We start from the raw sequence: 16,987 nt of genomic DNA, 5'->3' as shown, positions 1-16,987 counted from the left end.
AATAGTAGAGTTCAGATTGAACAAATAAAATAGTCCTGCAAAATATATCTGACTGATGAAATTTGGTGGTGGTCAAAAATAATTAGTTTTCTCATAGAAAACACTTCAGGAAATGATTCCTTTGAGACGTTTTTCATTTCCTGAGATAATTTTTAGGGATGATCGAATACCTCAATTATTCGTTTTTGCGAATATTCAACGAACAGGTCGCCGCTATGCGAATATTCGATGCACAATGTAAGTCTATGGGAAGCCCGAATAGTTCCGAATAGTTGTTATTCGTGTTTCCCATAGACTTACATTGCACATCGAATATTCGCGAATAGTCGAATAGCGGCGACCTATTCAGAAAATATTCGTGAAGCCGAATAATTGAGCTACTCGATCATCCCTAATAATTTTGCAACCAATTTTGCATTTTTTTTCACTTTTACATTTTATTGTACAGACGTTTCATTGAACTGTTCCAAGTTTGGAGCATTTTCTATCATCAAATGCCTTAAAGAAGAAACATGCACATTGCTTCATCCCACCAGGCTTTTTAATAAGCTGAAATTGAAAAAAATAATGCAAAAAAAACACTATATAAATGAAAAGGAAGTCTTTTTACAATAGAAATAACTAAGAACAATTTTAAAAATATTCTCAGACATTTTTTAGAGAGTAACGTTTCGAACAGACTTCTCAAATAACTGAAGAGTGTCGATATCTTTAAGTGGCGAAGGTGTTGTCTAAGTGTGACGCCCTGGACTAGCCAGGTAGTCACAGGTAGGCCCTTGCACAAACACCCGTCCCCTAAAAAGGGTAACAGCAGCCACCCTTAAAACCCTAGTCACCTCCCGCAGGGTTTGATGTTCACACCAAGGGGCGTGCCCAGGCGGTTGGACACGCCCACCGAGCAGTTCACAGGCCCTGAGGCAGGAAAATCCAGTTAGATAAGTTTTGGAGTGAAGGAGTGAAGTGCAGAGGCAGACCTGTGCCCAGGTCTGCCACAGTCTAACACCAGGTGTCTGGGGCGGAGCCCAGTCACCTCTAGCTAGGAGGCATACGGTGGCCTCAGCCTGCAGGAGCCGGGAAGATGGCTCAGTGGAACCGTAAGGGACTGGGACAGGGTAGTAGCCTGCCGGTACCGAACCGGGGAACCAACCGGAAACCGGAGCACAAAGGGGGGTACTCAGACCCTGAAACTTGGTCCCGAAACTACCGTACTAAGTTAATTAACTGATTGAGGTCTGGACTTTAGGTCATTTCCCACCCAAGTCCCGACTGAAGACAACAGCCCACCGAGGGGGATAAACGCCACCGCTCAGGCTTAGAGATTCCACGGGCCAGCATCTGCGGGCAAACGGGCTCTCCCGACACACAACGCCAGGGAGCGGGGCTCCCGTTGCTGAAGCACGGGTTGCCCACAGCTACACAGAAGGTGCAGGAGAAAGGCGGAGACCACCAACCCTAGTGGGGGACAAGACATAGCCAGCTGCGGGCACCGACCACCATCTTTTTGGTTTACCAGAGACTATTGTGAATCTTTAATAGTGAGTACCACTGTGCCCTCAGGCCACGCATAGCCCCGCACCGCCAAGCACCAATACACCATCCCCAACGGGCCTCGGGACCATCACCCCTGCCCACGGAGGGGTTAACACCTTGGCTGCGCACCATCTTCCCCGGGCACCTAGTAAACAGCAGCGGTGGTATCCTCATTCACCAAAACCCGTGGGTGGCGTCACGAACTCTAACAAACAAACCACGACCCCGGCCGTAACCCTAAACCCCCTTCAAAGCGGCAGCCCCTTTCAGAGCGAAGTGACCCCCGAGGCGCTCGAGCCACTTACAAACGAGCCCGGATCCGAGCGGCTCGGCTGCAGCCGAGCGTGGGGCGGTATATAAGCAAAGTTGGAAGTGGTTAAAATAGTAGCAAAGTGCATGACACCAATGTCTAACTGGTGATTATTCAATTTTTATTCTGGCTTTCCGAGTTGACATGTGTTAGGTTACAGATGGAAAACCACTATTGATTGGACATTGGTGACAATGACAAATTAGTGGAGATCAATGTCCAGTCTGAGACAACTCCTTTTTAAGGTTTAAAAGATGCAACAGAATTTAGTGCTTTTCCTTGATGCGTCATCTTAGCTCTGAAATCTTATCAGATTCTGTATAAAATAACATTTATGAAATCATCTACAATAGAGGAAGTTGTATATTTTAAGAAATAACCAAGTCACACCCTCCTCATATTCAAGCCGGAGACGATAGAGCTCTGTCCTCCTATACGTAGAGACTCGACATGTAAGTAATGATTTATTAAGTGTCTCCATAAATTTATTGGTTTCATACTGTAAGATCTATAAATAAAGCTTATTGTGGTATCTGGTATATTTGTAACTACCGTTGCTTCAGTATTTGGTATTGTTATGGCTGCAGACCCTCTAACCTCCATCTTCACTTCTGGGCCCCCTCACAGTTCTTATCAGCAGTCTGTGCACTCTGATCTCCAGGCACAGTGGCTGTCATGCCGGCACCCTTAGCCCCAAGATCAACACTGTCCACTTTACCAAAATTGTCAAGGGGGCTTGCACTCTTCCCCCTCATTTGCATAAGAGGGCACCCGCCAGCCTCCTGCACCATCGATCCCCTTGAGGCACATAGCATGTCTCCTCATCATGCTACTCACACCCCCAGTAGCAATCACCCAGGTGCAGGGGAAGGGACCGGATCTCTTCCAGGTGGGCTGCATCCATGCTTGGTCACTTCGGGACCACCCCCAGCTTGGGCACTATCACCTAACTGGGAAGCACATATGTATATATATGATTGTGTATTGACAGATAACAGCGAGCAGCAGCGTCATTGGTGCAGTGATGTTTAACTGCTTTAAAGGCTTCAGCACGGCCGTCCTGCGCTGAGACACCCCACAGCACCACCATCATGGAGACCCTACATTCAGGATTGGTCCAGTGTTGTATAGTGAATGTTAGCTATAGAAAATGACTGCCATCTTCTCGGGACCTGATAATGTGATGTATTATTATGTTACATGTCAGGAAGGGGTTAAAAATAAAGAAATAACAACATAAATGAATAATCGTAATCAGAATCATAAGAATTTGTCAAGTTTAAGCTTTCACTTATATTTGCTCGTGTATCCGGATTTATGGGGTCACATCACGGACGAATTACTCCTTATGGGGCATATTCTGTAGAGTTCTATATACCGGGTCTGAGGTGGGATGTATCATCAGTAGGAATTTTTATTGGGGTACACAGGTGATAATAATCCCCTCCTAGAGCAGAATATATGTATAACAGGTAAATACATACAAAGAGCAGAGCATTTGTGTAACGGAATGTTCCGGTAAATACATACAAATAGAACGTTCTAATGATAGTAACACATTATTGTGTTTTCCATCTTCTCGGTGTCTCAGATTTCCAGATAATCCTAATCCAGAATGGACCCTATGAAGCAGATTTATCTTCTCCTCATCTGTCAGGGTAAATATTCTCACAATTACAGAATAATCTGATATAATGGGATTCTGTGACCCCGGCCTCATGTTCTGCTCATTGTCTCCAGGCTTCTATCTGGGTTCTGTATGTCAGTGGTGGACATTACCATATGACATTACTGCTCTTCTTGGTTCCTGTGTGGAGATTCCTTGTACATATCATCCTGGCCGGAGATCAGGAGCGTCCAGCACTGTCTGGTACTGGGCCATTGAGGGTGATGATCCAGAGATCCTAAACACCAAGGATCCATCTACAGTATTAGGGGAATACAGAGATCGGACCTCACTGGTACCGGGAAATAACAGCTGCACCCTGCGGATAGACCCTGTGAGGGGAGAAGATGGGGGCAAATATTATTATCCAGGGATCGCAGAAGACAGAACAATAATTGCAGGTGGTTTACAGAATACATATGTTCGTCTCTCTGTCACAGGTAAATATAGAAAATAACCAATATACCAGGAACCAGAAAAAATCTTCTTATCTTGCATCATTATATTAACTAATATTACATTTAGTTCTATGAAAAATAATATATGTAATGAGTTTTCCAGTGTGTGTTCTGTTATATATTCATACATGTGATGGATGGGAGGAAATATGTCATGAATGTATATTGGCTGGACATAGAGGACACAGAGAAAAGATAGAAGTAAAAAGCTGGAAGAGCCCAGAAAAATGGGACATAGTGCGTGCAATAGTTGAAAAAAAAAAAAGAAGGCATCCCTCCAAAATAGAAAAAAATGGACTTTATTAACCCATGTGGCAATATTTTGGTTGTTAATAGTGATGGTCAAACCTGCAAAAATCCGGAATCAGCGTGTCCTACTGGTTTTTTTTAAAAAACAAACAAACAAGTTATTCCGGATATCTGCCTGGACGCAGATCCTCTTATAAGACTTTGGGGACCCAAATCATGCACTTTAAAATGGTGGTAGAAAGGGCTAGGGGGATTAAAGCAGGTGCGCCGTACTTACTGAGTCCCCCACGAGGCGGTATCAATACTTCCAGGGCCACTCATTACCCTCATACATATTCTCTGTTTTTCCCCACCCACTAGCAGCCTCGCCATCTCTAATTGGTTGCAATCAAACCGTGCCACCACCTTGTGCGACAGCTAATGATGGACGTAACCGAACTCTAAAGGTCGGGGTCCATACTGAACACATAGTTTTCATACACACGATCCCGAACACGAGCTTTCCTGGGTAGCTCGTGTTACAGTTTGGGTCCAGTTTGGGTTCAGGGGCTGTAAAACAAGCACATTATTAAAAAACATTATGATTATACTTACAGATCCTGCCATGCGTCCTGCAGACTCTGTCTCCTTTCTGCTTCCAGGTCCGATCATTAACTTCCAGCGGTATTCACTGCACTGCTGTTACTATGCAGTCATCTTCTGTTTTCGGACGTGTTCGCAGTGATATCATGGTTCACCTAAGTCCATGGCTGCCATGGACTCGATTGAGCTGTGACTGTCATTGTGCGAGTCTTGCATTGGTATCACCTGGCACAGCACACAATCTCCTGACAGGAGCGTGTTGGCTGCATGTATTTCCATGCAGCTGAGCCGCCCCTATCCGGAGAGTGTTCGGCTCTGTCGGGTGATGCCGATGCGAGACTGCACAAAGGGAGTTTTTTTATACAAATAAACTAATTTTTCCAGTTTGTGTTTTTTTTAACTTTATACTTACTGGGTTAGTAATGGGGGTGCCTGATAGATGCCTCTCTATTACTATCTCCTGGACTTGATGCCAGCTGTCAATTCACAGCTGACATCAACCCCCAAAATATTACCCTGATTACCAACACACCATGGAAATCAGAAAAAGTCAAAATTGGGGGATCTAATGGATGGGCCACTTCTGGGGCAGCTGCGGGCTGCAATAATTAAGCTGGTAAAGGCCAAATAACATGGCCCTCCCAAGCCTGATAATACCAGCCTGCAGCTTTCTGCTTTATCTTGGTCAGTTATCAAACATTAAAAGGATCCCACTACGTTTTTTTTATTATTTGTTAGTTAAACAAGGCTAAAAACACCCTTTGGTGCCCCTTGGAAGGCAGTAAAGAGTGCAAGTGTACAATATGTAAGGAGGGGACTTTGCTTTTGTCAACTTCCAGAAGTCAGCATGTGCCGAGCATTGCTTACCCAGGTCTTATATAGACCCAATGATGCAATGTGGCCAGTACTCGGCATGGCTGCGGAAGTGCCCACAGCTGAAAACCTTGTTAATTGCAAACAACATTTATTAGAATATGAACAGCATTCAAACTTTATGAGAAGTCTGTGCTCGAGCATCGGACACCTATGATCGGTATGAACCCCAAACTTTACAGTTTGGGTTCACTCATTGCTACTAATAAGCCTTTGTAGAGTTTTAGTAAACACAATCTCTGTTGATGCACGATTCCTAATAGAGAAATACCATTAAAGGATGGAGTCTGACTTAAAACATTTTTTTTCTACAGATCGAGAGTACATTCAGCTTTATGTGCCTAAGCCTCTGGTTGAAGGAGAAGCCACCACTATACGATGTACGGTAGAGCACAAGTGCCGCTCCAGTCCTCCATCTCTACAATGGAACAAACCGGGACAAGTTCATCATCAATCAGTGGAGATTCCTGGTGGATCCTGGAGACAAGAATCAAATCTTACCTTTATACCTTCATATATAGATGATGGGACCAATATCCAGTGCACGGCTACATATCCCAATGGACAAAGTTTTCATGAGTTAGGAACACTGAACATCATCAGTGAGTACTATATATATGACTGGTACAATATGCGGTAACCTTTATTGTCCTCTATTACTCTGTCCCTCTATATATCAGTACTAAAAAATCCCAATGAATGATCTTAGAAAAATATTCAATGAATCAGCAGCCATCCCATAATATCTGGTTGTGTCACATGATAATTAACATGTGAATAGAGTCAGATTGTAGAAAATCCAATTTTTATCAGTCCATCCTCTTCATCATATGATGATAGAAATCTGCCCTTATACATGACTTGTCCACAGTATAGAGTGCGATGGTTTCCCGGTCAGCTTTATATCTTATCCATCTACTTGAGCTTATTATATTAGGTTATCTTTCATGTGGTAGACCATGACCGACCCTATGATCTTCCAGTATTACTTTCCGTCTTTGCTCTGAATCATGTCATTATAGTGCATTTTGAAAAATATCATAAGTCCAAGCAAAACCTTTTGGCTGAGATCAAGTATCAATGGCTTGATAATTCAGGGGTTATTATTAGTAGATAACATCGATACGTTAATGCCCATAGAGTGGAATGTTTTGGGTAAATGTCAGGGGTCTTATATAGTCATCCTCTTTGGTGATTTTGACCCCTACTAGAATTGAAGCCAACTAAAGCTGGCTTAAATTGGAAAGCTTCACATGCAGAGTTGCCTCCTCAGGGGTAATGTCCCTCTGGTGCATACATTTGCTGTAAGACACTGACTGTTTTCTATGACACTTATATACAACATTTTCTTATTTTTGGCCTTTTGGCTAAGGTGACAAAATTTGGACATTTTCTGATGGATGGCTCTGTAATTTTTACACTGGAAACACTTTCATAATATATTTTACTTCATTTTCATCATGTGTCACTTTTTGTACAAATGTCCATCACAAAATTTGTTTTGGTTTGGTGTCCCTTTCCTTTGTGGTCTACCTTCTGATTGTGATGAGATCGGAGTGGAGGAGGGGAGTGTAATGCGGGATGATGGGACCAGACTCGTTGCACGCTAGCAATGTGTCGGTCGCACTAGGCGCTAACCATCGCACTGCTGCACACCCTTAAGGGCCTGGGATATCCTTCACCTGCCTGCCCATCCTGGAGAAGGGGGACTTTAACAGAGCTTTTCTCAGGCAGTAAACAGTGCAGCGGCTGGTGACCGGTCACACAGTGGCAGGTGGGACAATCACACCGAGAAAATAACTAAATGGAAAAAGGGAGCAAACCTTAGGCTGATACTACAGCAGAAACAAAAAGGAAGCTGGATCCAGCTGTACAGAAAGGAAAGCTGAACCTACACCAGGAGAGGCACGAGGAAAACCTCAGAGAACCAGCACAAGCAAACCCAACCAAACCACCCATACAACTGAATTTATCAGGAACTAAGGAAGGTAGATGGCAGGTTTAAATCTTCCTCCTAGAACTCATGTGACTCTATGAGGCAACGCCTATTCCACACCCTCTGTCCATAGAACATCGGAAGGAGAGGAAGAGGGTGGAATCGAGGGAACTACTCACAATCTGACTGTGTCAGAGGATACAGCGTCCCATATCCACTGGCAACAGGTCACACAAGGGAATCTGGCATCACAGGGTCCCAAGTAACACCAATGCTGGAAGCAGCAGCATCCCACGTCCCAGTAACCCCAGGGTATGACATGCTTGGTCAGAATAGGCACTCATGCAAGCTCTGCCCCCGGCGGTAACACCCCACCCCTCATGGCCAGCAAAGGGTGATGGGTGACCCCTCGTTGAGCCAGAGCACATGAAGAAGCATGACGGACCCACTAAGGTACAGAATCACTAGACCTGAAAGGGAGGATGTGTTTCTAAGAGGTTCCACGTCTACCTACATCTTCCATCTTCTTCTTCATGAGGAGAGACATTCTAGACTGTGCTTTTAGCTACACAAACACAACCCCTCTCGTTAAGCTTTGATGAGGGCACACCACCGATCCCTCCCTCTTGCTGTAGCCTTCTTGTCCTAGAGATAGGGAAAAAATATTGGGAATCCTCCATTTGAAGGGGGCTGCAAGATACTTGTGCAATTTTTTGTGGCACAATTAACTTTTGTTTGAACTTGGTAAAGGAAATAATTTAGGGCTTTAAAAAAATAAAACTGTATTCAAAGCCTATTTTATATTATTTAATTACGAAACATTAGAAAAGCTGCATGCGTGGAAATAGAAAATTAATGGATGTGACCAATAGAAATTTATAAGAACTAGATGAATAAGTCATTTTCTGCAACAATCACTGGTGATTTTATATATTACATTTTCTTTATCAGGTGCACCAAAAAATGTGACTGTCGCTGTCCTCGGAATAGGTGAAGTGATGGAAAGAAGTGATGTGACTTTACAATGTAACAGCATCTCCAAGAGTAAAGTGAATAAGTATGAATGGTACAAAGGGAAGGACAAAGCCAAATTACCAGAAACAGGACGAGAGATCACAGTGAGGAAAGTGACCAGAGACGTGGAGCCATATTCCTGCGCTGTAATAAATGATGGGGGAAGAGGAGAATCAGCCCTGATGGAGATTCCTGTGCTATGTAAGTATACAACCTGGAGCAATAGCGCAGCATCTTACAGTTCCAGTAAAGTGGATGGGATTTATAGGAATTTCGTGCCAACTGTGCTTCTTTTTTACTCAGCGCGTGTCACGGCCCTGACTTGAATTGCGGATACTGTGCTGGTGTACCGCCCCCGTAGCAGCGGCTGAGCCGCTCAGATCCAGAACTGCGGTGGCTCGAGGGGTCTCCGGACCCGGGGGTTCACGCGGACACTTGAATTAAAAGGAGTGGGGGAGTATGTACAAGGGATTTTGAAAGTTCGTGACGCCACCCACGGTGCATAATAAGGAGTAAGGTACCACCGCTGCTGATATGGAGCCCGGTGGCGGCGGTATGGCGGCAAGATGTTTAACCCCTCCATGGGTAGGGGGTTTGTGCCCCGGGGCCCGGTGATGGTAGTAGTGAAGGGGTGCCATTCGGGAGGAAAGGGTGTTCTGCGTACTCACTCAGTTCCGGAATAATGACACAGACAGCTTGTAAACTAATTCTGAGTACCTCTGCAGCGAGGAGGGAGCACGCTTTGAGCCGTGTACTTGGTGTTACTTGTTAGCCCGTGGCCTTTTCCTTGGCACCTTTTTCTCTGTTTGGACCCTATAGCATAGAACTAGTCAGGTCCTGCTCACCCTATGGCTATCAGAGTGAGCTTGCTCTCAGGGTTCACACTCGTGATTTTCTGGACTGTATGTGGGAAAGTCCTATCCCATCGGTGCGCTAGTACCCCAATTTTGGAGTGGGTGAGGGATGAATTTTGAAGGCTTAACCCCCGTCGGGTAAATCACCAGGACGCTTGAAGCTACTTCCTGGCCTAGGGTCCACGTACCCTGTCGTGCCCTGGCCCCTCCCCGGAGATGGCTCAAGGCCGCTGGCTGCCCTCCTCGGCAGATCCGTGCCCCTTGACACGATCCCCAGCGACCGGGGTTCCAGCTCCTACCAGGCCCAGACCAACATCTCCTACCTAGGACTCAGGAGCCCAGCTCCCACCTGTGACCTCTGCTCTCAAGAGTCACCTTACAACTCTCTACTTTTGACACTTCTCACTTCCCCTTACCAACCACCCAAGTGGGTGGACCGATTCCCTTCAGGCCCCCCAATGGTGTGTCTGGTGGGTGTGGTGTGAAGTGTTCCCAGGATTTTGACTGGCTTTGATCTCAGTAACACCAAAGAACAGGGATCCGTAACCAAGGAGGATCGGATATCATGCTGAAGGGCAGATTTCACAATACCCTGTGATGACCTGATAGGCCGGGGCGTCACGCTGGGACCTTCTGTTGTGTCCTCTTGCGTGCAGACATCATGTTATTCTTTTCCCTATGATGGGTCATTCGCCAGCAGTGAGAGGGGCTTACTTACACGCGCTGCTTTCAGGAAATTGCTCTGCTTTATCTGGGAGTGTTTGTGCCCGGAGCAGCGCCAGTTGTATTCTCTGGTTAAGTTGTGGTAAGCACCCGGCTACTGGTTACAGCGATTGATCTTTTTACTCGACCCCAGACTGACCTCTGACTTGTCTATGCCTGCAGCCCCTGACTTTTCCATTCCCGTCTTGCTCCCGACTTCGGCTTTTGCCTTTTTACTCTTTTGCCTGTGCATTGTGTCTGTACATACTCTCCTGGTTACCTGAACCTCAGCTTGCTTCACGCCCTCAGTCCTGTCTGATCCCTTAGTTTCTGCATTTCCTCTCAGTTCTGACCCCGGCCTGCCTGATTTCCCTCAGTCTCTAGTATCCCTGGTGCCACCTAGTGCATAACCCATTTTCTGCATCTCTCAGTGTTTAGTTCCTCACTCCCCTGTGAAAGGGACAATACAGTGTGAACTGATCTGCGTTTTGTGTCTCGAATGTGCAAAATTTGTAAGTACACTGACATTTATGTGCCGATTTTCCCCATAGAATTACAGTAGATGCAGAAAATCCATAGGTAAAAACACATTTTCATTTTTAGCGCTTTTCCAGGCACCAAAAATAATCCGTGCATGACTCCAACAATACAGTTTTGTCAAAGCCAAATACCAAGAAGTGTCAAACACAAAGCAGATTTAATTAAAGAGTTACATACAATAAAAGATAAAAAATCTGCAGAATGAAAAAGAGATAAAAGCGCATGTAAAAAAAACCCGCAAAGAAAAAATGCAATTTATATCATAGGTGAATAAATTTTACAGAAGTTCTACAACATCAAAAACTCACCAAATACTCATTGTAGGAGTGCAGCTGATAACGCCAATAGTCACAAAATGTTATCTGGAACCAGAAATGACTTGAGATCAATTCCTGCACAAAGTTGATCGAGGTGTTTTCTGTCTAACCTTAGCGATAAGATTTAACATTCTTCAGCTGAGTTTTCAGGTGTTTTCATTGGGTTTTTGTAGAAAACAAGTGTTATCAGAAGTTTCTTTTCTCCCAAGAGAACAAAAGAAACAGGATTTTTTTATTCAAACATTCTCTGTAGGGATACAGTCATGAAGCCACCATGAACTCTAGATGGTTGGCTGGTCCTGACAGTGAGACCACCATGAACTCTAGATGGTTAGCTGGTCCTGACAATGAGACCACCATGACGTCTATATGGTTGGCTGATCCTGACAAAGAGACCACCATGAACTCTAGATGGTTAGCTGGTCCTGACAATGAGACCACCATGAGCTCTAGATGGTTAGCTGGTCCTGATAATGAGGACACAATGAACTCTAGATGTTTTCCTGGACCTGACAATGAGGCCACCATGAATTCTAGATGGTTGTCTGGTTATGACAGTGACAGTGAGACCACCATAAACTCAAGATGGTTGGCTTGTCCTGACAATGATGCCACCATGAACTCTAGATGTTTGCTGGTTCTGATAATGAGGCCACCATGAACTCTAGATGGTTTCCTGGACTTGACAATGAGGCCACCATGAATTCTAGATGGTTGGCTGTTCATGATAGTGAGACCACCATGAACTTAAGATGGTTTGTTTGTCCTGACAATTAGGCCACCATGAACTCTAGATATTTGTCTGAGCCTGAAACTGAGGCCACCATGAACCCTAGACAGTTGGCTGGTCCTGACAGTAAGGCCTCCATGAGCTCTAGATGGCTTGCTGGTCCTGATAATACTGGCTGACTGGACCTACTTTATTGTGCCTTTTAGCCGCTACTTCAACTGATAAACCACAGCTAATGAAGATGGGGCCATCTCTCAAAATTAGGTTTGGGCACATTCGCTCAACTCTGAAAGAAAATTCAATATGTATCAAATGTATTTATACAAATTTAATTTGCCAGGAAGAGGTTATCGCCCCCCTTTGGCCCTTGCTCTACCTGTCCATATGCTGCTAGTCCTCCAATCATCCCCTCTGTCTTATGTATTTTTCTTTCTTCCATCTTCTAATCTTGTTAGGGGTCTCTTCAATCTATGTCTTCTGTATACTAGGAAAGGTCAAATTATCTAATTTGTAAATTAAACTTATGTCCATGTAGTTGGTAAAACAACATCAGTTCTACTCATCATCTCTTACAGGAAACACTTAGCGAATATTTCTTTATTTGGGAATCAAAAAATCGGTTTTGGATTTATTCGACAAACATAAAATCCCATGTTTATAATCATTAATATTGATTGAATTATTTCCTGTCAAAGTTGAAATTTTAATCAATTGTTTAATCGTCTGTATATGCAGTTTCCAGCAGTTACGGACACATTATCATTCCAACAACCATTGTGACAATTTGCCTTCTTCTGCTTGTACTGCTTGTGTACGCTTGTTGGAGGTAAAGTATATTATTGATCAATATTTATTTAATGCTGCAAATTTTGAACTCATTCCTATTGATGGGTGGTCCTTGCATCTCTGATTGGCTGCAGTCAGATGTGCCCCCAACCTGTGTGGCAATGTGTCTAACTGATTTCAATCAGAGGAGCTGTGTGTGAATCTCTATTAGTGTAAAATAAATAAAGAAAATGGTCTAGGGTTCCTTTTGTATTATGAAACCCAGCACAGAGAAAGCATACGACTACAGGCTGCAGCCCCCAGCTGTGTGTTTATCTTCACTGTGTATCAAGATAAGAGGTTCTTCATGAGGCTTTTTTAAAAAAAATGATTTAAATAAATATGTTTAAGAAAACGGAGTGCTGTCCCCCCAATTTTGATACCCAGCCATTATAAAGCTGATAGCTTGGGGCTGGTAATCTCACGCTGGGGAGACCCATGCTTATTGGGCCACTGCCAGCCTAACAATAGCAGCCTGCAGCTGCCCAGGATTGTCGAATCCATCAGATGTGATAATCCTGAAACTTTACCCGGCTCATCCTGATTGCTCTGGTGTGGTGGCAATTGAGGTAATAAGGGGTTAATGACAGCTCACAGCTCCTACTAAGCCCTAGATTTGTAATGAGGAGGGTCTACGAGACACCACCATTACTAGTCTGTAAGTGAAAAGAAATAAACACAAACACCCAAAAAATCCTTTGCAGTGAAAATGTATGAAGTTAATAAGCAACCCTGGAAATTGCATTACTGTTGTATGGGATACTCGCTAAGTATTGTGAACTTGCTCCAATCCCCCTATCCCTTCTATCACCATTTTAATGCACAGGATTCTGGTTCCCATAAACTCCTATGTGGACCAGTGTCCAGCCGGAACCAGTTTTTTTTTTTAACCCTGTTGGACCTGACAATCCCGAGTATTTGTGAGTCCACTCATCACTACTGATTACACATCATTCTACCCCTATAAAATCTCTTAGGTCCCTCTTGCTTAAGCCTGCTTTACACGGGACGACTGATTGTGCGATTTCACAATCGATCATACCCGCCCCCGTCGTTTGTGCGTCACAGGCAAATCGCTGCAAATCGCACAAAGTCATGAAACCCCCGTCACATGTACTTACCTGCTGAGCGACCGCACTGTGGGCGGCGAACGTCCACTTCCTGAATGGGGAGGGACGTTCGGCGTCACAGCGACGTCACACAGCCGCCGGCCAATAGAAGCGGAGGGGCGGAGATGAGCGGGATGTAAACATCCCGCCCACTTCTTTCTTTCTGCACTGCCGGCGGGAGCCGCGGGACGCAGGTAAGCTGTGTTTATCGTTCCCGGGGTGTCACACGGAGCGCCGTGTGCTGCCACGGGAACAATGAACAACCTGCAGCAGGAAAAATAAACAATATTATGAAACTGAGCGACGAGTACACGACTCATGATTTGTGAGCGATACTGCGTCGCTCAGAGGTTTCACACGAAACAACGTCATGTATGATGCCGGATGTGCGTCACGAAAACCGTGACCCCGACGATGCATCGCACGATAGCTCGTCTCGTGTAAAGCACCCTTTAGAGTGAAAGCCAATTACAATGACACTTGATTCCTTTAGATGAAAAAATCAATTCAAACCGAAATACATTGGATATGAATTTCACAATTTCTTTGTACTTCAATAGGTTTGAATATATATGTATGTATATATATATATATATATATATATATATATATATATATATATATATATATATATATATATATATATATTTATATATATAAAAAAAGACCCCTCACACATTTGTAAGTATTTTATTATTTTTTTTATGGGACAGAACAGGAGATCTGACCCTGTAATGCAATGTACAGTGTCAGTGCGCAGCTTGTATAGCAGTGTGAATTTGGTGCTGTCTTAGTAACTCAATACACATCCATTAATATCTAAACTGATGGCAGTAAAACTGAGTGTACCCCAACACATTGTGCCCAATTAAGCGAGTAGGAAATATAAATAATAAAAATGAATATATTTAATTTTATTTACTTAATTATTTAACATTTAGTCACCAGCACTAAAAATTCTTCATATTTTCTGTTTCCAAAGAAAAAAACAGAAGAAACAGGAAAGAACCGAGGTAAGTGACGTATAGAAGGCACAGGTTTCTCATCTATAAAAAGTAATGGAGATCCACCGGTATAGACCGGCTCTAGATATTGTGTTCCATGCTGGGTATAACATGGAGGGCCAGTTTCTTACGTGTGACAGATAAGATGTTCGGGATTAACACGTCAAGGTAATTAAAGGACAACAAACTCTCTGAATCAAAGAAACACCCAAAAGTAGATTAAAAATGGTTGATTAGAGGTTGGACCTCTCAAAGAAGACATTGAGGATGCAGATTAAAAGTATAAGATTGATTTTCTCAGACAGGTGAAAGGTTTCCTGTATGAATACTACAAGTTGAGGCTACAGGAGGTCACTATGTGTTCTTCAATCTAGCACTGTAGACATTTCTTTTTCTAAAGTTCTCATTTTGTGTTACTAATTCTCTTAAAGATGTTGCCCACTATTAGGACTATCCCTTCTCAGTCCCCATGTTTTGTTCTATTAAATAAAAGCTTATACTCGCCTCCCATACCGGTATCTTGCCAGTGGTATTGGCACGCACTCTCCTGGGGTTCACATAATGTTGGGTCATCATGTGAGCGATGTTGGGTCATCATGTGAGCGATGTTGGGTCATCATGTGAGCGTTGAGCCCAATCACTGCCGGCATCCCTCTCTCCGCCTATGAACATATGAGTAATCAACAGGAAGTCAGCGGCAGCTAAAGTTCTCACTTCCTGTTGATGACTCATAATCTGAAGGTGGAAAATGAGATGCTGAAAGTGACTTGGCTTAGTGCTTGTATGATGTAACACCCTCACGCGAGCCCCAGGAACACGATCACTGGACGTGCACGGGCACAGGAGGTGAGTGTAAGCTTTTTCTATTTTAATTGGGTGAAAAATGGGGAAAGAGAAGGGTTTGTCTGAGTAGAGGAAACACCTATAACTGAAGAATTTTTTTTATGCTTCTTATTCCTGCAGACTGAAGCCACATATACCGACCTGAGGAGATCAGAGATTACTGAAACATATGAACAATTGAAGGTAACGAGATTGATATAATGAATGACATTAAGTAGTTTTGCCTAGATCTAGTATATTCTACTTTGGTAAATGGTGATTTGTGTCTGCACAACTGATCGGCTCATTCCTGTCTTACAGTTCATTTTATGGAAATTACAGACGTTGGCCCCAAATCCCCAAGACTGGCATTTTATATTCCATTATTGATGAATAGTGAATTGGCATAAGATGCACTAAATTTATTAAGAGGCCTTGCAATGAATTTGGTACAGTGTCGTCACCACTGCATGAAATGTGCACCAGTCATGGACTAGAATATATTTCCGCCATAATTAATCCTATCTTCGTGGTCTAAATAATGGTAAATTTGCGAATTATACTTGACCACATCCCCTCCATCTGAAGCTCCACCCATTTTTATTAAAAAAAAAAATGGCCAGACCTGGTGTAACAATGAAGAATGGCCTAAAATTGTGTAGCAGTAAGGTTCGGTCTGGCTCAACTGTTGGAATAGTGGGTGCTCAAAGGTCAAAGAAATATCTCCAATATATAGTAAATGACCAAGCCACACCTAGGGTGAGGAAATAAAAAAATGATGACGGAGAAGGGATATCCTTTTGGACTTTTTAGCAACTCGAAGTTGTACAGAAATTTTGAGCCATTTCAACCAATTGTTGAAAAAAGTTGGATGGAGCAAAGCCAAAGACTTTATACAGGCATGTCTTAGGAGTTTTCCTAAGCAATTAGTCTCATGTCTTCAGGAAGAATTGGACAAAGAAGATGAGGAAGTGATTATCTTAAACCCAAACCTAGACTGAGTGGCTGCTTTTACTGCTCAGCTGGTTGATAATATAATGCTATGATATATGTATATACATTATGTTGTTTACTGGTAATTTAATTATTTTGTATTTTTTTATATATTTTTCATTATATATTCATACTTATATTTTATCATTGACTGTAGATTTTTATCTTACAGCCTGTGACCCCTGCAGACTCCGCTCCTGTAGGATCTGAAGTAGAAGCAAATAATGTATATGAAAATTTCCATAAACAAAGTTATTAAAATGACAATAAAATCATCATCGATATTCATGGAGGCCAATGGTTTCTCTTTATAAGATATAAAATGCATGTGCCTCGGCTTTTGGAATAATAAATGCATCTTTCTTGATTTTCTTATTGTATCCTCTGAGACCGGTTATAAAGCACAAATATATATATATGTGTGTGTGTGTGTGTGTGTATATATATTTATATACACACACATATATATATAT

General features: G+C 43.2%; 1 protein-coding gene across 2 annotated transcripts; it reads left to right on the top strand.

Annotated features, from left to right (window-relative positions):
* Window positions 1-3,227: 3,227 nt before the first annotated feature.
* On the top strand, window positions 3,228-16,783 carry LOC142257224 (Schwann cell myelin protein-like). Of its 2 annotated transcripts, none has more exons than XM_075329372.1 (9): window positions 3,228-3,312; window positions 3,432-3,498; window positions 3,581-3,946; window positions 5,983-6,270; window positions 8,556-8,819; window positions 12,497-12,587; window positions 14,678-14,708; window positions 15,663-15,725; window positions 16,687-16,783. In XM_075329372.1, exons 2-9 carry the CDS (start codon window positions 3,456-3,458, stop codon window positions 16,771-16,773), a joined length of 1,233 nt encoding a protein of 410 aa, XP_075185487.1. In that variant the 5' UTR covers window positions 3,228-3,312; window positions 3,432-3,455; the 3' UTR covers window positions 16,774-16,783. The 2 variants fall into 2 exon arrangements, with proteins under 2 accessions (XP_075185487.1, XP_075185488.1); XM_075329373.1 differs by lacking the exon at window positions 16,687-16,783 and adding an exon at window positions 15,843-16,140.
* The last annotated feature ends 204 nt before the right edge of the window (window positions 16,784-16,987 follow it).

Source organism: Anomaloglossus baeobatrachus, chromosome 11 (genome assembly GCF_048569485.1).
Source record: "Anomaloglossus baeobatrachus isolate aAnoBae1 chromosome 11, aAnoBae1.hap1, whole genome shotgun sequence".
Taxonomy (NCBI): domain Eukaryota; kingdom Metazoa; phylum Chordata; class Amphibia; order Anura; family Aromobatidae; genus Anomaloglossus; species Anomaloglossus baeobatrachus.
This window is presented reverse-complemented; position numbering and strand designations above follow the sequence as displayed.

Coding starts and splice junctions, on each gene's coding strand:
- LOC142257224 (XM_075329372.1), top strand. CDS start 3,456: ATGGACCCTATGAAGCAGATTTATCTTCTCCTCATCTGTCAGG. Junction 3,499..3,580: donor TCTTCTCCTCATCTGTCAGG/GTAAATATTCTC, acceptor CATTGTCTCCAG/GCTTCTATCTGGGTTCTGTA. Junction 12,588..14,677: donor CTTGTGTACGCTTGTTGGAG/GTAAAGTATATT, acceptor CTGTTTCCAAAG/AAAAAAACAGAAGAAACAGG.